The sequence below is a fragment of the Cimex lectularius genome, unplaced genomic scaffold (assembly GCF_000648675.2).
Source record: "Cimex lectularius strain Harlan isolate CLEC.00 unplaced genomic scaffold, Clec_2.1 scaffold279, whole genome shotgun sequence".
In the NCBI taxonomy this organism is placed as follows: Eukaryota; Metazoa; Arthropoda; class Insecta; order Hemiptera; family Cimicidae; genus Cimex; species Cimex lectularius.
The window spans coordinates 117,817-140,634 of record NW_019392827.1 but is presented as its reverse complement, the minus strand read 5'-3'; the positions used below and the strand labels follow the sequence as shown (position 1 = coordinate 140,634).

At 32.6% G+C, this 22,818-nt stretch overlaps 3 protein-coding genes across 3 annotated transcripts; 2 read left to right on the top strand and 1 right to left on the bottom strand.

Moving 5' to 3' along the window:
- Nucleotides 1-66: 66 nt before the first annotated feature.
- Nucleotides 67-15,934, bottom strand: LOC106668410 (adenylosuccinate lyase). Its single transcript, XM_014397160.2, has 8 exons — nt 15,600-15,934; nt 3,359-3,562; nt 3,171-3,295; nt 2,926-3,083; nt 2,478-2,847; nt 2,238-2,418; nt 2,002-2,178; nt 67-193 (listed from the first exon to the last, which is right to left on the bottom strand). Exons 1-8 carry the CDS (start codon nt 15,726-15,728, stop codon nt 104-106), a joined length of 1,434 nt encoding a protein of 477 aa, XP_014252646.1. The 5' UTR covers nt 15,729-15,934; the 3' UTR covers nt 67-103.
- Nucleotides 6,005-7,799, top strand: LOC106668812 (protein snakeskin). Its single transcript, XM_014397979.2, has 3 exons — nt 6,005-6,114; nt 7,299-7,505; nt 7,568-7,799. The coding sequence occupies exons 1-3, from the start codon at nt 6,067-6,069 to the stop codon at nt 7,790-7,792; spliced, it is 480 nt and encodes a 159-aa protein (XP_014253465.1). The 5' UTR covers nt 6,005-6,066; the 3' UTR covers nt 7,793-7,799.
- A 575-nt stretch (nt 15,935-16,509) lies between the features above and the next one.
- On the top strand, nt 16,510-20,649 carry LOC106665102 (40S ribosomal protein SA). The gene is made up of 6 exons (XM_014391307.2): nt 16,510-16,612; nt 18,861-19,023; nt 19,089-19,294; nt 19,370-19,528; nt 19,681-20,037; nt 20,579-20,649. The coding sequence occupies exons 2-6, from the start codon at nt 18,891-18,893 to the stop codon at nt 20,609-20,611; spliced, it is 888 nt and encodes a 295-aa protein (XP_014246793.1). The 5' UTR covers nt 16,510-16,612; nt 18,861-18,890; the 3' UTR covers nt 20,612-20,649.
- Nucleotides 20,650-22,818: the final 2,169 nt, after the last annotated feature.

The following is a 22,818-nucleotide window of genomic DNA, read 5'->3' as shown; positions in this document are numbered from 1 at the left end:
TAAAAATATGAATTTATTTGCACAGTATTTGAAAAAAGCAATTACACAATGCATTCATATATAGTAAAATCAATAAACAAACTTCTTATAAATGGCGACAAATTTAGATTTTGAGGGTGACGGGCTTGTCTATTAATTTTCCAGAGTATTTTTTCAGTACTGGTTTCACCTCAGCTGCAAGGAACTCTGATACCTGTAAAAAATTTTTAAACGTGACAGTGATATTCTTCAACACAGGCCACCAAAACTCCCATTCCACTAGTCACGCGACTGAGGAGGCAGGAGACTTCGACCAGAAAAGGCCTATTGAGGATTATTCAGTCACATTTTTATTAAAAAAAAAAAAGAAAAAAAAAGTGTATCCTAGTCCTAGTTAAAATACTGGAAATTACAATTAATTAAGGTTTTTAGTTGAGATGAAAAAGTCAGTGTCACGAGCGGGATTCGAACCCACGATCTTCGGCTAGATATGCCGCTGCTCTACCACTTGAGCTATCGTGACTCGATCCACTCGGACATCAACTTCCTATCTCAACCCCACCTTATGAGTTTTCCCTCCTTTTTGCCATTTTTCTAAAAACCTTAATTAATTGTAATGTATTAATTGGTCAAGCAGACCACGAAATTAATGAATTTAAATACTGGAAATTTTTGTGCTGAGTTGTTCTTCTGTTGGCATCCATCAAATCGAGAAGAAAAGTTGATTTTCAAAACAAGGAAGAAATACTTTCTTCTCATTTTTTCATGCCAACTAGATTTGTTAGTTTAATATTAATTAACTGTTTGATTTACAATTTGTTTATTTAATTATTTATTTTGTGTATAAGATTCATTCTTTATTTTATGCGAAAAGAAACTCATCACCGTTGCAAAAAAGCTGCTGTACAATGGCTGGGGGTTGGCAAATGCTGGATATTTTTCATGGACGCAACAAACAAACAACATGCCCCAGAAATTTCCAGTCTTTTAAACTAGGATACGGCTTTTATATATTTTTAAACAACTGTCCAAAAGCACTTCTGATACACTGCACTGAATAATTACCATTAGGCCTCTTCTTGTTGAAGTTTCCTGCCTCCTCGATTAAATGGCTAGTTAGTGGAAGGGCATTTTGGCGCCTTTATGAATATCACAGTCATACACGATAAAAATATGGATTATAAAAGCTTACAAAGTTTTTATAATCCGGATTCTCATCCAAATCCAAAAAAAAGTGAAGCAAGAAAAATCTATTTGTTTACACTTAGTTTTTGTTTCATCTCACACTCAGAATAGCACATCTCTTACGATCAATCTCTACCTTAAAATCTATTTATTTTTTCATGTTTTCATGTCTTGTTGTGTCAGTGGCAAGAATCAGTTTGTTGCAAGTTAAGGTCTTAGAATTGTTTTCAGGCAAACAGTTTTAGTTATTTGTTTTAGCACTTGTCTTCTAGTATTGTCTTCTTGCCACATTTGATTTTTAAATATCTTTCATTCCCTTTTATTGCTGTTTTCTTATGGAAAACTTCAATTACAAATCACAAATATCAAAAGATTAAACACTATTCAAATAATTATTCAGAAATCGTGAGATGCGGTCTTCTGGTGTGATGTAAGTTTCAGAAAAGCATTTTCTTTATCGTGCCAATGTTTCGATCTTTATTGAGATCATCTTCAGGGCTTAAAGTGTTTGTCTTCTGTGTAATTGTGCCATTCTTGCGTGTCGTGTTGAGAGAACACAGTGTGCGTGACTCTCAACACGATACGCAAGAATGGCACAATTACACAGAAGACAAACACTTTAAGCCCTGAAGATGATCTCAATAAAGATCAAAACATTGGCACGATAAAGAAAATGCTTTTCTGAAACTTACATCACACCAGACCGCATCTCACGATTTCTGAATAATTATCGATTAACGGTCACTAATCACCACACACTATTCAAATAATACAACTGGGTTTAAATTGTGATGACTGTGGCTGCTATTTTCTTAAATGATTAACGTTATTATTTACCTGATTTGGAGCACGGCCAATAAATGTAGCGGGATTAAGAATTTGCTGCAATTCGGGGAGGACTTTTTGGAAATAGGGATCCTTCTTGATTCTTTCGACGAGGTCATTCTGCAATCCTAAGATCTTCACCTGAGCACCGGCTTCTTGGGAGAGGACCCTGATCCGCTCATGGCACTCCTACAAATTACAGACAGTCAACAGATTTGTACTTTCTCGTAAGATGATGAGAATGTTACCTGACGATCTTCACCTTTCTTGACCATGGCCATGATTATGTTTTCAGTCGCCATGAAAGGGAGTTCTTCGGCAATATGCCTTTCAATGACTTTGGGATAGACGACGAGTCCTTCAAGCACATTCATCAAAGTTATGAGAAGAGCATCAGCACAGAGGAATGACTCAGCAAGAGTGATTCGCCTAAATTTATCCGTTATTGTAAAATAGACGTAACAGTATAACATAATATAAATTCAGACCTATTGGCACTATCGTCGAGAGATCTTTCCAACCACTGAACAGCTTCAGTGTTTGCAGCATTGCTGTAAAGTGTAACCAGATGTCTAGAGAGAGCACAGCATCTTTCGCTTCTCATCGGGTTCCTCTTATACGCCATTGCGCTGGATCCGATTTGGGACTTTTCAAACGGCTCCTCAATCTCTTTCATGTTTGCGAGGATCCTCAAGTCGCTGCACATCTTGTGGACAGATGCGCCCATGCTCGACAAGGCCGAAACTACTTCCAGGTCCATCTTTCGAGTGTAGGTCTGGCCGCAGATTAGAAAAGGAGAGTCAAATCCAGCAAGATTAGTCACTAATTTGTCAAGCTCTTTGACTTTTTTCTCATCACCTAAAATGTAAAAAAATTGTTTAATTGGAAAAGAAAAAATTTAAAATGTCTAATAGCTATTTTTTAAATTCATTTTACCATTAAATAATGATAGAAAAGAGGCTTGAGTTCCAGTTGTGCCTTTAACCCCACGGAATCGAAGATCTGACTTCACTCTAGACAATGCTCTTTCATCCATAAGCATGTCCTGGAGCCAAACACATGCTCTTTTCCCCACAGTAGTCAGTTGTGCTGGCCTTAAATTAAAAAAAAAAAAAAAAAAAAAATACAGGTAGATGATTTAATTTAAAAAAAGCACATTCAGGTAATAGCTCTCCACTTACTGTAAATGTGTAAACCCGAGGGTGGGAAGGTCCCTGTACTTTTCGGCGAAGTTGGCCAAATGGTGAATACAAGTGGCAAGCTTTGGCATGATAAGGTCGAGGGCATCTCTCATGACCATAATGTCCTTAAGAGCATGAAACAATTAATTCAGAGAAACTGTAATTAAAGGAAGGATTTGAATATTTACAGTGTTATCGCCGACATAGCAAGATGTTGCTCCGAGATGAATAATAGGAGCAGCAAGAGGGCAAAGTTTAGCAAAAACATGCACATGGGCCATTACATCGTGGCGGGTTGATTTCTCTTCTTCAGCTGCTGCTTCCAGGTCCAAATTGTCAAGGTTGTGTTCCATTTGGGTGATCTGAGCATTGGTAACATCCAAGCCAAGCGTCTAAAACAAAACAAATAAATTAACATATATAGAGAATATATTTTAGATATTATCTTTGAGAATTTTATAATTTTTTATTTTTTTATTTATTTTTAAATTTAGAGATAGGGGTTAAAGATATATTACAGATTATGTGGTGTGCCAGTAACTTGCACCTTTCCTGGAAGGAAACCCATAATAGCTTAAATAAATAGAAAGAATACTGCTCTTCCAACTTTCTTTACTTCAAAGTAAATGTTAATAAAATAGTAATGTAATAAAACATATTCACTAAAGGAGGCCATTAAAAAAATCTAGGGAATTCAAATATGATGGGAATCAAAGTGATGAAAACTTGCATACTTTGGGGCTCCTTTGTGTTCAATGGGTACATGACTGCACTACCGCTTGGTCTGCAGTCCTAGTAGGTAGACGCTAAGGTAAAGGTCCTAGTTTGAATCCAGCAGCCCTGCATTCGATCCTGACATACAAATGGGCTCTTTTTTTTTTCAAAAATGCCACCACCCTGAAGGTTCATTTGACATCACAGTTGAAATACCCACATAAAATAATAATATTTTCCTTCAATAAATTAATCTTTATGTAAGGTATTGGTTGAAATAAAAAAGTCAGTGTCACGAGCGGGATTTGAACCCACCCATACTTGAGCTCTCGTGACTTCGATCCACTTCAACCAATACCTTACATAAAGATTAATTAATTGAAAGAAGTCAATCGGACCACGAAATCTAAGGATTTAATAATAATAAATAAATAAATTTAAAGAATAGTATATAATAAATATTCCACAGTTGCCCTTTTAATAAAGAATCAAATGACAAATAGTGAAGTTATTGCAAAACTATTCTCAATGACAACGATGTGTCAATGTTTGACTTCTGTTTCAGTTTTAGATTCACAGTCAGAACATTGGTATGATGACAAAACAGCTCTTATCTTGAAACATTCAAACATGGTAAAAATAATATAATAACATGTGTCAATTTTGTTTATGAACTTGGATAAAACAAAATAGAAAATACAAACCAAAAACAAGTTGGATAAAATAAAATAGAAAATACAAACTAAAAACAAACAAATGTTTCACTCATTTTTAAAAACGGATTTACTTAAGAATAGTAGACATAAAGAATATTCATTCCGTACATAAGCACCTTTTCTTGTCTTTTCACCATTTTAATCCAGTTGTATTCTCTTTAACCATGGAAAGACATCTTGAACCAGAATTAAGCAATATTGTGTGAATGAGTCATCGAGATCCTCACATCGTATGTCCCTTTGAGACGACCTGCAGCAACAGCCTGCCACAACTACTGAGAAGAATAATTGTGCAGCGAGTGCCTAGAAGAGAATTGCTGCCAATTGGAATGCTCTTATGCTTACTGATAAGTCATATCTGTCTCATCATAGTCTGTTACTATGAGTCTGTAGTGATAGCAGGTGCCGAAGAGTCTACCAAGAGCATGCTTACAATTCGTGCTCCCTTCAGTGCAGTTTGAAGATGGTGTTTGGTCTGGGCTGGGATTTACATTGGAGGATGAACCGGACTATTGTTGAAGGCAACCTCACTGCAGTCTGTTATGTCCAAGAAATTATCTAGGAATATACCCCTCAAATCAGGAATCTAGGCAAGTAATTTCAATTTCTGGATGGCAATGTCAGACCTTATAGAGGCAGAGTTGTTCATCAATGTTTAGAAAACTTGGTAATTTCCCATTGTCTCCAGACCTCAATACCATTGAGCACGTGTGGGATGTATTGCAGAAAAGGCTTTTTGATCACCATCCACCGCCAGTTGACCTGCAACAACTGAATGCAGCGTTGCAACGTCAATGGAGAAATTCTTTATGAAATTAGTGACAACCTTATTAACACCTAACAGGTACACAGAGGTTTTAGCTAGCAGGACCATTATACACGGTATTAATTGTTTAAAAAAAATTATTGTGTCCAATAAACAAAATTATTGAAATAAAATCTTTTATTTTGTTATTTTTCAAAATCCTTTAATTAAATTTTCCTTTGGTAAAAAATATAATAATTTCTTATACATTTAAATGCAATAAAAATGCTAAGGAAAGTAAATACTACAAAATTGGCAATATCCCTATTCATTTTTCAGCAGTTTATTTGAGAGCACATTGGACAATGAAAATGAGTCTGTGGCATTAGGTTTTAATTTTATTTCTGTTTATTGTAAAATACTAACTTCATCAGTTTAACAATTTTGACTATATTTTGATATATTGATCTTTTTTTGACATATGACTACTATATGATTAGTGAGTGACTTTCATATAAATTCGTCACCCTCCAATGTATTTGAATTCACAAAAATTGTATAATAAAAAACTTTGCGTTATTGATAATCCGTTCGAGTGAAGCAAGGTGTGGTAATGAGTAATATCACTAACAAACAAGAGTAGATAAGATATATAAGTTATCTTTTCCAGTTGAGCCTGAATGCCCACGTCCGCAGGTGTACGTTTTAATTGTTGCCAATTATGGATATGGAAACTATAATTACTATTTTCATCAAAGTCATAAAATTGGTAAGTGTATTATAATAAGGAAGACAGTTTTGTGCAAGAAGGCAAAAGGAGATTGAGAAGGATATTTTGACAGAGGGAACAATATCTACTTGTCAGACAACACAAGTGGAGTGCAAAATTAATATAATCTATATTATATAAATTTTAACACTTTATTATCATAAATAAAATGTCACGAGTTTTTATGTAATTTTTTTTACAATTATATTTGCAATATATTTAAAAGTAATGGTATATTCCTTAAAAAAAATAATAATAATAATTTTTGTAATGAAACATTTAATATGTTCAGGTAATAAGATTAGGATGTTAATAAAACTAGGTCAATAGCTTTTTTTTTTTTAAATCTGAACAAAAAATAACAACACATGAAAATGCCCCATGTAAAAGTGATTAATGAAAACATCAATGTAAATCACATTTAATTTATCTCTTTAATTGTGATCATGATAATCAACATTCTAATTTGTTCATTAGTTTCAACACCTATGATAATCCCGCTCCGTCATGTTCATGTTGTAATCACACCGAAAACAAGCCAATGAGGTCAATGGTGTTGAAATTGTAAACAGATATTCAACAACTTACAGAACAACCAAATCCACAAACATTTTAAATTATTTTACAAATAATAACAATAAATATTTTTACTTTTTGAGTTCAAATGTTCGGACTTATTTATTATTTATTTTACTTATTTCAAATATTTAAAAAATATAATTATATCAAAAAAACAGTAGTTTTGTATTTAACTCGTAGGATTCCTGTAAATAAGAATGTGTCATAAAATTGTAATTAAACCGTAGCTGAACTGTAAAATAAAATTTATTTAAAGCGCACTAAATGAACTTATGAAAATTAATATGTAAATGCCCTAAAACTGTCCATGAAAAAATATAATTAATGTAAATCTTATCATACAGAAAGGGTTAACGTCCAACTACCCAATGGGTGTTGCTGACAAAGGGACAAAATATGTCACTTTTATATATTTTGACCAATTAAAATTCCATGGGCTACACCGGGATTCGAACCCAGCCCCACTAGTCTGACAAATACTGGAATATCCTAACCCCTCAGCCACTGTGGTCCTCCAAAAAATAGAATTGTTAAAGAAATAACAATAAGCTTTTGGCGTTGTCTTATAAAGTAAATAAACTACATATTTAACGTTTTCTTTTTAGGTGATAAATTTAATAGTCATTTTCCTTTACCGATATGGTTATTCTGGTCAATTCTTGGGAATTGGAGGAACGTGGAACTTGAACGAGGAGAAGGATGCAACAGCTGAGGTTGTTGCTTCGGGCGTCCTTGTTGGATTTTTCATCTACACTTCTGTCATACTCATGGCATTCTGTTTTGGTACAACAAAACACAAAGCCAGCGTTGTTGTGAGTATTTAAATTTGCCTTTTATCCACTAATGAGCTTAATTATTTTTTTCTGTTATGAAGGACATAATCATGAATATTGTTGGAACAATAATGTTTGTCGCGGTCGGAGGCGTTGCCCTCCACTACTGGGCCGGCTACCAGAACATGAATCACTTCCAGCCCATTTCAACAGAAAAGCAAGTTGGGTTCGCAGTAGGAAGTCTTTGCATAATTGAAGGCGCTGTCTATCTAATTGACACAGTGTTGACTTTTTTCCATATAGTTAAAAAGAACGACCTTTTTTAAACATTAATTGCTTTTTATTCATCCACTGATCTTACCAAGAGGTTGATAAAATAGATTATTTATTGTATTATTCTGACAATGGAGTTAAATACAGAGTAAGAATAAATACTTTTTTTTTTTTTTTGGACAAATGCACAGGACAATTCAAATCCAGCACTATAAGTTCAAATTAATTCTTATCATAAGTGTAAACGAGTTATTTTGTAAATAGGCCAACTAGTTAGTTTGTTAGAAGGCATTCTTTGCCCAAAATTTTATAATAATTTTGTTTTATATTTTTTATATATTTAGTAAGAATATAGGTAATACACTCCATAGTTTCTGATTTTGCATACTCATCAGCAAATATTTAATTTTTTGTTAATGTTAAGCGTGCACCCATGATACAATTTTTTTTGTAAAATTTGATCTATTGGTTAAAAATAAAATATATAACCCAAAACTATTCCCATCTGACTAAAATGTCATTTTTTACTTCACAATTTCATGAAAAAATAATGTTTGAAGTACTTAAAGTTAAAAAGGCCTCCTTTTAATTATTATTCAACACAATATGTGTTCATATATGACAAAATAAATTGGCATTTTATTACAAACATTGATTTGATTAGTTAACAGATGACTGTAATTGTAATGAACTTTTTTATGACAATACCATTTATTGCTAACAGTCTGAATATGTCATTACTTTACATCAATGACTAGAACTTATGTAATCTTCGCGTCAAATTCTTTACATAACTATAGTTATTAGATAAAAAAATAACTATCTGAAAAACCATTAAAAGGTCAGTCTTTATCAAAATGTAAAACCCTAAGATTGTGAAATATAAGAAAAAAACAACAGAATAAGATCAATAAGTATGGTCAGCTCTCAGAAAATTCTATTTGCTATATTTCTTTTTTCTTCAAAAAATGTATAAAGAAAAGTATGTAGAGTACAAAAAAAAGTTTGTGTATCTGTATCATGATTGTTTTTAAGAAGAATATTTTATTTCGCATTAATTTCTTATTAATTATATTTGTGTTGAGACACTTTGTTTTATAATATATTTTTATAGCTTGCTACAAAATATAATTTTTTCTTTTTGTTATAATAGATTTTTACGTATAAAAGTAGTTTGTATTTTAACATGATTATTAAAAAAATATCTTGAATAAATTAATACTTAAAAATTATATTTGTATTAATATAAAACACCTTTAAAAATCAATTACACAAATACCACAAAACCGACAGTTACAAGAAAAATCATAGACAGAGTAAAACAAACCATTTGAACACACAGTTGATATCAGTGAAAAACCTTTACAAGCTGTTTTTGAAATTTGATCATTTCCATCAATTAAAAAAAAAAAAAAAAAAAATGACCTTGGTTCAATACCAGTTTATTTTAAATGACTAGATAATTTAATTTATCTGTCAAATAGAACCCCATCGAAGGCATAATCACAGCTGATAATTCTTATACGTAACCAGGTTTTAAATAATAGTTTCCGAGTGCAGAGTTATTTAAATTTCATTGATCTTGGTATTTTTAACCATGCTGACAAATTTATTCAAAAATAGGAAAACTAGTAAATTAATTCATAAATTGTTAAGTTGTTAAAAAAGCTGAAGTTTCATGTTTTGTAGTAAACATTAATAATTAATAACAAACAATAAAAATTGTCCACTTATTTTGGGAACTCGTAACAATATAAAATGCCGGTAGTGTTATTTTAGATGGGCTTCCTTTACAAATAACGCAGTTATTTTATCTTTTGAGTAGATAATCTATAATTATCAACAAAAACAAATTGTGTTTTTTCTTTTGGAACCATTACTTTTATACATTGAAAAAAATTTTCATTATGAGAAAAAATATCTGTTTGTTTAATGATTAATTTAGTTAAATTATTTTGAAAAACATAGCAGGGACTTATGTTGAGCATTTATGTGATATGTAATATTGTCCAGAAGTAAGTTTGAAGATGTGGTAGCAGCTAAGATAAAGAAAAAAAAAATAAAATAAAAACAAACAGTATTTAAGGACTGCGATAGTTGAATGCTTAGGGCATGCTTTAGCCAGCTAGCAGTTGTGAGTTTAAACCCCAACTGCCCCTGGAATTTTGGAATACATTGCCCACGACACCCAACAGGCAGTTAAGAGTACTTACTATTAGCAAAATTACTTTTCCTTATAGACCCAGCACTGAAGATGAAGAGAAACTGAAATGCACCTAACAAATCTAAATGGTGAAAATAGGGTTTTCAGTTTTACAATAATTCTTTAAAAGTCTGCTATAGCTCTTGTTGACAAACAAGTTACATGTTTGCGGGTTCTAAAATTTGGTGCATTTATGGTGATCTGAGAATAATGAAATAAAAGTAAGTAAAATAATTAATTTATGTCTTCCAGGAGGGCTTAACACTCAACTACCCATTGGATTTTTAAGGACTGTTAGACCACTTTACAATTCATTTTTCACACTTGTCAATTAAAACACCATGGCTCTACCAGGATTCGAACCCAGATCCACTAGGCTATGAGTCGCCCTAACCACTTGAGCACTGCGGACCCCAAGAATAATGAAAAATAAAGATTTAATTCAGTTTTATTTGTATAAGAACATTATCACATTAATATGAATATTAATAAATAATTAAATTTAATAATTTTTATTTTAGAGTATATAAATTTTCAGGGGCGTCAGTGGTTAGAACGTTGACACAGTGATTCAACCCTGAAATTCATTTCCAATCTCGGCGGCCATAAATTCAAATCCAAAACTACTTCTAAATGGACTTTTTTCAGTGGAAAAACATCAGAACAAAAAGAATTTTGAAAAAATCTGTATGCTGTTTACATCAGTTAAACTTGAATGAGACAATAAAAAAATACTAGTTTAACAACTAAAAAAATTAGTTTTATTTTTATTTTTTATGGTATGCTGGCCCATGAAGGATAGTACACTATTTATGAAATGGGTTCTTTTTTTTAGATGTATTTTAACAAATGAAAGATATAATTAGCAAATGGTAGCAATTGAATTTATTGACAGCTTAAAACTACTTGAAGATGCTTAATTGGTTAAGATATTGGTTTGTTACAGTGTATTTTGGTATAGCGATGATGACAAAGCTAGAATCTGACTTAATAATTTATAATATTTCCCTGGGTACTGTACCTCACATCTCACTAGTAAATATCAAGATGTTTTAGCATAATTTGGTTTGGTTTGTTATAGAAACGTATAAAATTTAACAACTTCACTCTAGTGGTTCTAGGTTCGATAGGTAACTCAATGAGTAGTGCCGATTCAGCATGAGTTCACCAACTCGCAGACCAAAACTCATCATCAACCATGAAAGTTAGATATTAAACACTTCTTTGTCATTACTTTTTTCATGTAGAAAATGTTGTTAAGAACTTCTGTTATTTTATTTTAAAGGGAACTAGTAAATATTTACGTATTTAAATCTTCGACCATGGATTTTCAGCATCTAAATACTTATATTAATACACTATCTAAGTAATGCTTAAAGATACACTATAAAAGACCTGTAAGTTCTTTTTTTAAATAGTTTATTAGATTTTCAAAAACAATCAAACTACGTATATCAATTATCCTTAGATTTCTTTGTTTAAAAGTTATTTAAAATTGTGATTCCGATGATGGCTTTAAGATATAGTATACAATACGTTATTAGTGAGTCTGAAGGGGATTAGAATAACATAAAAATTTACACTATTGCTGTAACACTAAGGACTGTTACTTTTTAAAGGTATTTTATAGAGTTGATAATAAAAAATAAAACTTAATTAATGCAAAAAATATACTCTAAATTCCCATTTAGTATTTTGATAAAATGAAAGAAAATTCAATATTTTAGCATGTTGATGTTTGGTTTAGTGATTACACCATGGAGCAATCCTCAAGGATCTTTTAAATCAGAGTGATTATTCAGAAAGTATACTCTATTTTTACAATGCTTTTTTTCACTCCCTCTTTTCTAATCTTCTCAATCTTTGGCATAGCATGATCCTATTATCATGACAAAATACACCAATTAACGTTGTTTTATTGTTTTGTTTTTAAAATTGTCTTTCACACTTTTGAACTCGCACTAATCTCTTTAAATTCCCAAAGCTTTTTTTTTTTTTTTTTGGTAAAAACGTTAAATATTTATATACTTTAATGTTTGGGTAGATATCAAGGCAAGATGGCAACATTTAATGTGTATGTTAAAAATGGGGAATTTTTGTTTGTTAAGGTTGTTTTTCACACTTTCAAACTCAAACTAAAAAATAAAATTACAATATGCACCATATAAACACTTACTTTTATATTAATATTGAAAAGTAAAGTAAAAAATACTTTAAATGTCTGCATATTTGTATATTTAAATGGTAAAGTTAAAAAGTTAAATATTTAAATACTTTGAAGTTGAGGGGGTGTAGTGATTACAGCATGACAATTTTTCTGAAAATGTTCACTATTATTTAACCCTGTCCCGATTTCTTCCATCAATATAATTTTTTTTTACTTTTTAAAAACTTTTCCCCTGAATTTTCAATATTTATGTCATTTAAGGTACTGGAAAATATTAAAGAGCATTCCGATTGTCATGGTAGTATTCAAAAATCCTTTTAACCACTGATTCTTTGGTAAAAAAGTTAAATACTTAAGTACTTTGATGCTTACTTGGTGGTCTCTTGTTATGTTGCAAAATCTTTATTTATTAAGGCATGACAAATTTTTGACTATGGTTTCAATTTCATAAAAATCTCTTTTACACTTACCCTTATTAGCATTTAATTAGTAAAATATAGTCAGTTGAAGAAGAGAAAGGATCTTTTGCTACACTGACATTTTTTCCAGATTAAATCCACTATGATTTTGATATTCTTCCTTATAATTATTTTACAACAGTACAATTTTTTCACAAATCCTGTTTAAATTACTCTCATAGTGTTTAAATAGTAAAGTGGAAAATTAAAAAATTTAAGTTTTGTTAAGCTGGGGTTTTGATAGCACCGTGAAGCTTAAAAACATCAAGGCTCTTTCATTTACAAGAATATCACCCTAAATATTATTAGAGTTTTCTCCCCAAGTATTTTCCAATACAGACTTTAGATCCCTTTAATAATCATTTAATTAACAAAGTTCAAAATTAAAATATTTAAGCATTTGAAATTAGGTTAGTGACAACCCTGAAGCTGCAAATGATCAAGTATCTTCATTTATCATTTACTTAGTAAAGTGAAAAATTAAAAGATTTATGTACTTTGAAGTTGAATAGTAAAGGCGGTGTCATTATGAAAAAGATCAACAATATTTTCCTTTAAGACAATTTTCCCACAAAATATTCACTATTGTTAAAGTAGGAAATTAAAATATTTAAGAACATTTGATAGTTAGTTGGGGCAGTGAAAAAAGCCGAATCTGAAAAAGATCAAGAATCTTTTACTTAGAGATGATTTTCCAACAAAATATTCACTTGTTTGTGAATATGTCAACACCAGACATTTTAGCATTTGTTTAGTCAAATGAAAATTTAAAATAGTTAAGCACTTTGAAGTTGAGGAAAGGATAAAAGATGATCTTACGCATCATCACTTTTGCCCCAATTTTTTTTTTTAATTTGTTGGATCAGTTTCAAATTGAAGATTTCTTTTTAGTAATGAGAAAAAATAAACATTGAGCTGGGGGAAGGGGTGATCATGACAAGAGAGAAGATCTTTTCCATCATGGTTATCAGAAAACTCAACTTTTCAAAAAAAAGTCTTACAGCTTCACATTTAAAAATCTTATTAGTAAAGTGAAAAATATAATAATTCAAACACTTTGAAATTTGGATTTTGATAGTACCATGAAGCTGAAAAAGATTAAAAAAAACAAAAAACCCTACAATTCTTCAGATTAGTGTTTAATTAGCATTGTAAAAGTTTTAAGAAAGTACAAGTTTCGCTTGTGATAGCAGCCTGAAGGTGAAGAAAATCAAGGTTCTTTTTTCTATTTGGTTATTTTGAAAAGATTTCCCAAATTGCATCATGGTAGAATAAACTGAAAATTGAAATTCTTAAATTTTTTGTCTTGAATTAAAAAAAAAAAAAATCATTCAGTTAGTTTTAACTATGTTAATTTATTTTTTAAATTAATTCAATATATTTGCTTAGTGGTAATAATTGACTATATTAATCATTCCAATTAATTATACTTTCAATCTAAGGTTTTTGGTTGAAATGAAAAATTAGTGTCATGAGCGGGATCTGAACTCAGGACCTTCAGCTCGATACACCACTGCTGTAACCACTTGAGCTATCATGACTTTGATCCTTTCGGACATCAACTCCGTATTGAGCTGAAGGCCGTGGTTCGAAACTCGCTCATGTCACTAATTTTTCATCTCAGCCAAAAACCTTAGATAAAAAGAATAATTAATTGGAATTATTTTTTATTGAAGTGAAACATTAAGCACTAAGTTAGAGTTGTGACAGCAGCCTGAAACTGAATAAGATCAATGGAACTTCTGCTTTGGAATGTTTCCCCCCTTACAATTCTCTATTTCAGAATGGTCTCCATCGAAATATATACTTCAAATTTTAAAAAATTCCTCTAATTAATGTTTAATTAGCAAGATAAAAAATGTAAGCATTTAATCATTTTGCAAAATAACCCTTGATAATCAAAGAAAAGATCAAAGATTTTTTGCAATACAGTTAATATTTCTAAAAGATTCTCTCATGTTGCATCATGGTAGAATAACTGAAAATTGAACTACTTTCAATTTTTTACCTAAAATTGAAAAAAATATTTTGTTCAATTAGTTTGAAATATGTACAGTTTATGTTTTAATGAATTGAAAGGGTGAATTATTAAACACTTTGAAGTTAGGGTTGTGACAGCAGCCTGAAGCTGAAAAAGTTCAATGGAACTTCTGCTTCCTAATATTTTCTCCCTTAAAATTCCCTATTTGAGAATAATTTCCACTCAAACATTTTACCATATATCAAATTGAAAAAAAAAAAAATGCCCCTTATTAGTGTTTAATTAGCAAGTAAAGTCAAGAAAGCAAAGTAAAAAATATAAGCATTTAATCACATTGAAAAACAATCCTTGATAATCAAAGAAAAGATCAAGGATTTGTTTAGAGAAGAGCAAAAATTGAAATACTCTGAATTTTGAGTAGCGATAGCACACTGAAACTGAAAATGAACAAGGCTTTTTGTCATCATGGGATTATCCACTGAAATATATGCTTGTTAAAAAAAATTCTGTCCAATTAGTTTGAAATTTTGAAAGTTAAAAATCTTTTTATAAAGTTGAAAAGTAAAACATTAAGCACTTTCAAGTTAGGGGGGCTGTGACAACTGCTGAAGTGTCAAGGATCTTGTGCAGTCGTGCATTTATTCAAAAAATATACAACATTTAAAAAGCTTCATTTTAGCTATAATTAGAATTATGCTCTATTTAAACATTTTTGTTTATTGGATCAGTTTCAATTAATTTTAATCAATCTTTTTAATTCAAATGTAATGTTTCAATTCTTTTAATTAAAGTGAAAATGAGGCAATATAAGCACACTAAAAGTGGGAGGATCGACTGAAGCAAGTTGAAATTACAATGATGTTTAGCATCAAAGTAATAATTCAGAAAAGGCACACTTTTGAAAATTTGTCACACCGAATATTTTACAATTAGTTATTTAATTATTTATGTGAAAATTTTACATTATTAAGCTGAAAATAGCTCTGATTAGACGTACATCTACTAAATGCATAATATTGTTAATTATTAATTGGGCAAAATGAGGGCCCACCTTTTGAGCCTTGGCCAAGAGGATCCAGAGCTTCCTCCATGTCTTGAACTTGTTATCGTCCGAGAAGACATACTGCATCTGCGGCGATGAGTACCTCGTCGAGAAGGGCGACCTGTAGTTGTCCGACATTTCGTTTATGGAAATTTGAATTAAAATTATGAAATGAAATTTAAACTGGTTTTTTTTTCGAAGTGAACGACCGTCGACGTCGGGAGCGAAATTCGAAATGTGGACGAAATTATGAGAACGGTCCCCAGCAACCGACGGTTAATCAACGGCCCATGCCGACGGGGGTAACCACCGATAAGGACGAACCTCTGAACTTAGGAGACGATAACTAATTGACTAAGGACGAAACTCATTTTTTGTTAAAAACGTCCAACGTTGCTATCTTGAATTGCTTTTTTTTGGAAAGGGATTTTAATTATACATCCAAAAAATTCGTACTGACAAACCTCCGCAGATATCAACAGACTTGACAAATAATCCTCAAGATGCTTTGGAATTATTGTATAATCTAGTTAATTATTGTGTGCACGCACTGCAGTCAGCATGGCGGAACTGTATGCTAGTGATGAATTAAAAATAAAATCTTTATCAATGGAGAATATGTATTTTGTCTAATATTTTTGGCTTTCTATATGTAAGCTATTGATTCCTTTATTATTTATATAGACTTTTTTACTTCAACAAGTTAAAAAATTGACCAGTCAGGAATCGATTTTTAATCGATATTAGCGACTTTTATATTGGATCACATTTTGTAGATTTTTAAAATAAATATATGTAAAGAAAATATTTTAAAAAAAGTAGTGCGCAGTCGTATTAGTTTGACTTACAAGATAATGTTTATTGTTTTTTGTGATATTTATTTATTAATAATAAATACATGTAAATCGATTTGAACGTTTAATCGATTATACGACGCTTCCCATCTTTCCGCTGTTAACGTCTAACCTTCCTTTCTGGATCGGCCCATTCCAATTTGGAAAGTTCCCAGTGGCATCGTATACGTAAGTCAAACGTTCCATAGCTATCTCAAATATTGAGTTTTTATGCTTTTTTTTCGATTATTTTCCCTCGGGTTTATTTACGGAATTTAAGTACAAATGGAAGAATTTCGGTTCATAGGTGGTAAAGTGAAACTCTTAGGGAAAATTACCACCGCCCGCCGGACCACGTGTCCACCCCTAGTCCTCAAGGCGAAGCACGTTTTCAAAATTGTACAAAATCTATATCTGCATTTAGATTAATGTTTTTTTCTCTTTACTTAAAACTCCTGATTCAATTGTTTGAAAAATAATTTTTGATAATTCTTCCATGTGTAATATTTAGGTTATTCCCGTTCATTTTTTTTTTTTATCCCTACGGGTTATTATGTTAACTTCTAAAGATGACCACATTTTTATTTAAAATCTGCAATACAGTTTTGTTCTATACACGAGATAAAAAAACGCACTCGTATTTTATTGTTTATTTCAAAATTGGGCAACAAAATTTATATTTTCCTTTCGATTAAAGTTTTTTCTCGTTACTTAAGAAATCCTAATTTCAATAGTTTATTTTACGGGTCAACCCCCCCCCCCTCAATAAATATATATACAATATAATGCTTATAACTAACTCAACATTAATATAAAATTTCAATTAATTATTTTTTTTATGCAAGGTCTTGGTTGAGATGAAAAGTAAGTGCCACAAGCGGGATTCAAACCCATGATCTTCGGCTCGATATGTCGCTACACCAATCATTTGAGCCATCGTGAGTTCAATCCACTCGGACACCAACTCCCTATCTCAAACAAGACCTTACATAAAAAGTATAATTAATTGAAATAAGTAATTTGGTCAATTATATCACTAAACATAAATGGATTAATATTTAATAAGTGAAGAAGTATCACTTCACTAAACAGCAACCCGTGGCCACTTGATAAGTTTCTGTGATCACACAACATTTGAAAAATGGCAAAATTTGAAAGATTGTAGGTTGAGATTGGAAGTTGGTGTCCGAGGGGATCGAAGTCACGATAGCTCAAGTGGTTAGAGAAGCGACATATTGAGCCGAAGGTGGTGGGTTTGAATCTCGCTCGATTAATTTTTCATCTCAACAAAAAACCTTAGATAAAAAGAATAATTAATTGGAATATCGAGTGAATTGGTTTCCTACACTGTAGGAACTGGAAATTCACTAAGCATAATTATTTTACACCAAATTTGGTTTTTCTAATATGGGGCAGAACAATAGTTATCAAAACTATGGTTCTGCCCCATGAGTTGTGTTCAGGAAAAGTATACAAATAACGATTATTTGGAGATCGTGAGATGTGGTCTGGTGGTCTCACTATCTCCAAATAATTAATTAACGGCCATTAAACACTACCCATACAAAATAACTCCATGATTAGCCGATAAGTTGATTTTATTGATGACATAAATGCCAAAGTTGTTAATCAGCTGAATTCAGATTGTACAAAGTTTTAATAATTTGGACGAACTACAAGAACTGATCAGCTTTCGTTATTTGAAATTGCCTTATCCATAAGAATTCATAAAGATGTGGATGAATATCGTGAAATCCTCCATGTAGCTTGCATTTCATGGCCCACCATGTTGATTCGATGGTTTGCGTGTGTGCAAGAGTATCTATGTCAAGAAAATGAAAAGCGTGGTTGACCGTCTGATGAGAATATTTCATTTTGATCAATCTTCTTTATGCTTTCCTTCTACTGGTTGTAGATTATTGTTGTCACAAGTTTCACATATTTTGTTATAAGTGGTAAGAGGCTCATGGCATCCCTTTTATTATTAGGACAAATTTCAAAGCGAAATGCTTTGGTGCTCCGCTCAGTTAAACCGAAAATCCACTGCCCTTCAACTAATCTGCCTCAGTTACATTTTCTCCTCTCCACCTTCGATTCATCAGTTTCAACAATTGAGCCTGGCCCATCAATTTGCTCAAAATTCTATTTTCAGCCTAGAACTCACAAACCTCCTGACAATGATCATATCCGGATGAGTCCTGCTCTTGACACCAATTTTTCAACTCATAATTGCATAAAAATTATAAATGGATGAGTATGATGTTATTTGAAATAGGTAAGGTCCTATTTGTATCTCGTATCCTGGAGAGTTAGATCAAAACTTTATGGATCATAAGAAACGATAACAAAAAATAAAAATTTACATATCCAGGTCTTTTTCCCAATAAAAAAATGTTTGTTTCCAAAAAGAATAATAACAATCTTGTAATATTTACAGGATACTCCTTGTTTAACGTAATCGTTAAAGATGTCGGGAAAATTAGATATTTTAAGCCTGAAGGAAGAGGATGTGACTAAGATGTTGAGTGCTACCACTCACATCGGAAGTGACAACGTAGATTACCAGATGGAGCAGTACATTTATAAGCGCCGTTCTGATGGTATGAGATGCTAATGACACAAAATAGTAGTTTTTTGCATGCTTAAAATAATATTTTGATTTTAGGTGTCCGCATCATTAATTTGAGACACACTTGGGAGAAACTTCTTCTTGCTGCTCGTGCTATCGCTGTTATCGAGCACCCAAGCGAAGTTTTTGTAATTTCATCTAAAACTTATGGTCAGAGGGCAGTGTTGAAGTTCGCTGCACACACTGGTGCTACAGCCATCGCCGGAAGGTTCACACCTGGTGCTTTTACCAATCAGATCCAGGTACTTTTGATACTGCTACTATTTAATTATAAAGTTAAATATAACTTTTGTTAATATTTCTTTTCCTTTTTGAAGGCTGCCTTCCGTGAGCCCAGGCTTCTTGTTGTCAGTGATCCTCAGAACGATCATCAACCTATCACTGAAGCCTCCTATGTCAACATTCCCGTCATAGCTTTTTGCAATGCTGATTCACCTCTCCGTTATGTTGATATTGCCATCCCTTGCAACAATAAGGTATATCACTAAATGAATATATTTTGTAATTTATTGTTGTATAAAAGAAAAGCACTATTAGATTATTCCATCTATTGGAAAAAAATTATGCTTTAATTGTACAAATTGATGCGAAGAATACAAGTCGTTTATTGATTAATTTTGATTTTCAGTCTGTCAATTCCATCGGGTTGATGTGGTGGCTCCTTGCCAGGGAGGTGCTGCGCTTTAAGGGCAAGATCAAGCGCGACACTAAATGGGACGTGGTCGTCGATCTGTATTTCTACAGAGATCCTGAAGAGGCGGAGAAGGAGGACCAGGTGACCAAGGAGGTCGCAGCACCAGTACCTGCTAAACCAGTCGAAACCGATTACACCGCAGGTGTGGCTGAGAACTGGCCCGACAACGGCGAGCCGGCAGTTAGGCCATCCTGGGGAGATGAACCAGTCGCGGCTCCTGCTGCTGCTCCGTTGTTGCTGCCCAAGAAGGCAACAGGTGTTCCTGAAGGAGAATGGGTTACAGCACCCCAGGTACATTTTTAATATTTTTTTAATGTTTCAATTTTAATCCCTTCAAATTTTTGATATATCTAGGCTTTACTGCTTTGTTAGAAACTCTATAAAACTTGTTTTATATAAAGTGTAGTTAAGATTTAAAATTGGTGTCTCACTAGTGGAGTCAAACTCAGCCTCCGCAAATTCGCTCCTGGAGTCAAATACGTTAATACGCCACTGTTCTAACCAGAGCTATATGACTTCGGTCTCCCAGGACAACAACTCATCATCTCAACCTAAAACTTTTTTCAAATTTCCTTCTTTTTGCTATATACTCAAATTTCGTGTAATCATAATATTAATGCATGTTTTTGGTAAAGATAAAAAATTTGCTGAAGGTCGTGGGTTCGAGTTTTTCCCATGATACATAATTTTTGATCTCAACCACATTTTACATATAAATTATAAATCAATGTCAATCATTTCTTTGGTTAAATAGGACCTATTAAAAACATCTGAATTATTTAATTGTTTCTACTATTATAAATAATATTTTTTTGTTTTTCTTATCTTTCAGCCGGAAGAATGGGCAGGTAATACCAATTGGTAATCTGACATTTTTTATTAAATAAAGGACTTCTTTCAAAGCGTATGTATTTTTATTCTAAACCCCCATGTATACACGCCTATAGGAAAATTAAAATATCACAGGTGTGATGTGTGTGGCCAATTTAAATATTAACTGGAAAATAACCAATTTGTTTTGAAGAGATGGCCCGTTGGGGATCTGAAACGCAAGGAAGGAATCGTGCTCATCGGTTAGGATAGGCATACTCGATCAACACACAGACAGCTGCTTTTGGGGCAAACCCCACGCAGGTGTCCCGCTTGTAGAGAAAGGTTGCTCAGTGATTACACTTGGCCCCTTACAGGGAGCGTGTAGGCATGGCAACCCGACATAATGCTAGTCCTTGGGCCTGAGAGTGGGTTGTTAGGCCTGCTGTTCCGATGTTTAAGGAAAACAGGGGTTTCCTCATTATACAATTATTATTGATTTATATGTGTACAAAGTTGTTTGGGTGAATGTGTAAGGAAGCGGGTTGGGGACGGAGCATCAAGTACCCCGTCGGCCCTCACAGTGAATTGGGGGCTGATGTGACTTCACTGACGGTAGCCTACCATAAAAAAAGAGAAAATAATTTGTTAATAAAAAGTATCCAACAATTAAGTGTTATGTTGCAATTAACCAATAAAAGTCTTGACATCTTTAACAAAGAACATAGGAATTATTAAAAAGCTAATAAAGAACATAAACACTTGTATGATCTCCCCATACTGGCGCTCCGTAACAAAAATGTTAGCACGATTTAAAGTGGTGGAAAGTTTATTTTTGCCGAAACAGGAATTTTTGTTTATGTGTTATAAAAAAAGTTCCCTAACCATCCCTAAAAAAGTTCCACACAGAAATTGGACATTTTTTTTCTTTTGATAATTTGACATCTAAATGTTTATATAAATTAAATAGATTCAAAGATTATAATTTTCTTTTTATGCAAATGCCATTTTTCTGAATGAGAACTCCCTCCATTATGGTGTAAGCGGTGTGATGGCCAAACCATCTCTACATTCGTTTGCTTTTATCGAAGCGATAAGAGAGTACTCGGTGTAAGCGCCTCATTACTTATTTTCGTGCAGGGGAAGTTAAGGTTTGAGAATTTAATAAACCAGAGAATATATTCTCAAACATTTATTTGAACACAATTCCGCCTTTCAAATGTATGTAACCACAATAAAATTTAATTAATTGATTTAGTCTGCCACAACTCTAAATCAGTGACGAGTCTATTAACATAGGGACTTACTAGAAATGACACCCAACGGATCAGCATCTACAGCATTATCAAAGCCTTTATGGCTTCTTGACAGTCAACCTGATCCAATGAGTTGTTCCTCATAAGTCCTTGCTGACGGAGTGTCACAGATTCTATTCTGAGTTGACTGTTCACCGGTTTGAACCCTTGGTCTAGACTGACTTTTGATTTACAAATCATTCCTTTTCGTACCAGTTTCTCTACTAGAGTAAAGGTGGGAGGAAAATAAAAAGTCATGGTAGTTAACATGCCATGGGTGGACCGGCGAAGATGGGTGGTCGTGCACCTGGTAGACGCAACACAGGTTTATGATGTCGACGTCACTAAAATTTTTTAGTCTTGTGACAGCCCTTTAGCACTAAATAACTCGGTTATTTGATCGGTAGTTTAACTATGGCAACTTTGTTTTCGGTCCCAGGTTCGTGGGAACATCCTGTGGCTCCCATGTGGGTCTGCAACACCCTTCAATTGGTCATATTTATCTGATCAACTGGGTAATTATTGCATGGCTAGGTTTTCCTCGTTTATGAGAAACGTCACGTTGCTGTGTTATGACACCCTTTGGCCAACTGTGTAATTATTGCACTTATGTTTCCCAGACATTGTTCCCATCCGGGTGATCGCTTCTTCTGATTTATTTTTTGCATGGTCATTTAAACTAAAATGGCAAACCTTAATTTTAGCTTTGCTTAAATTTATTTTTAAATCCCATTTATTGCAACATTATAAAATAGTGCTAATATTAAATTGTAATTACACCAAGTGAGAAAAAGCCAGAACAAAAGCACTCCTACTCACCGTAAGTACTTATTGTGAGTAGGAACTATCTTTTTAAAAAGGATTAAAGCACATTTATTCTTCGTACTATTCATATTTAAACCTCCTTCTTCAACATCATTTATAAAAAGTGTGAACAACAATGGACTTAATAAAGCACCTTACTTCA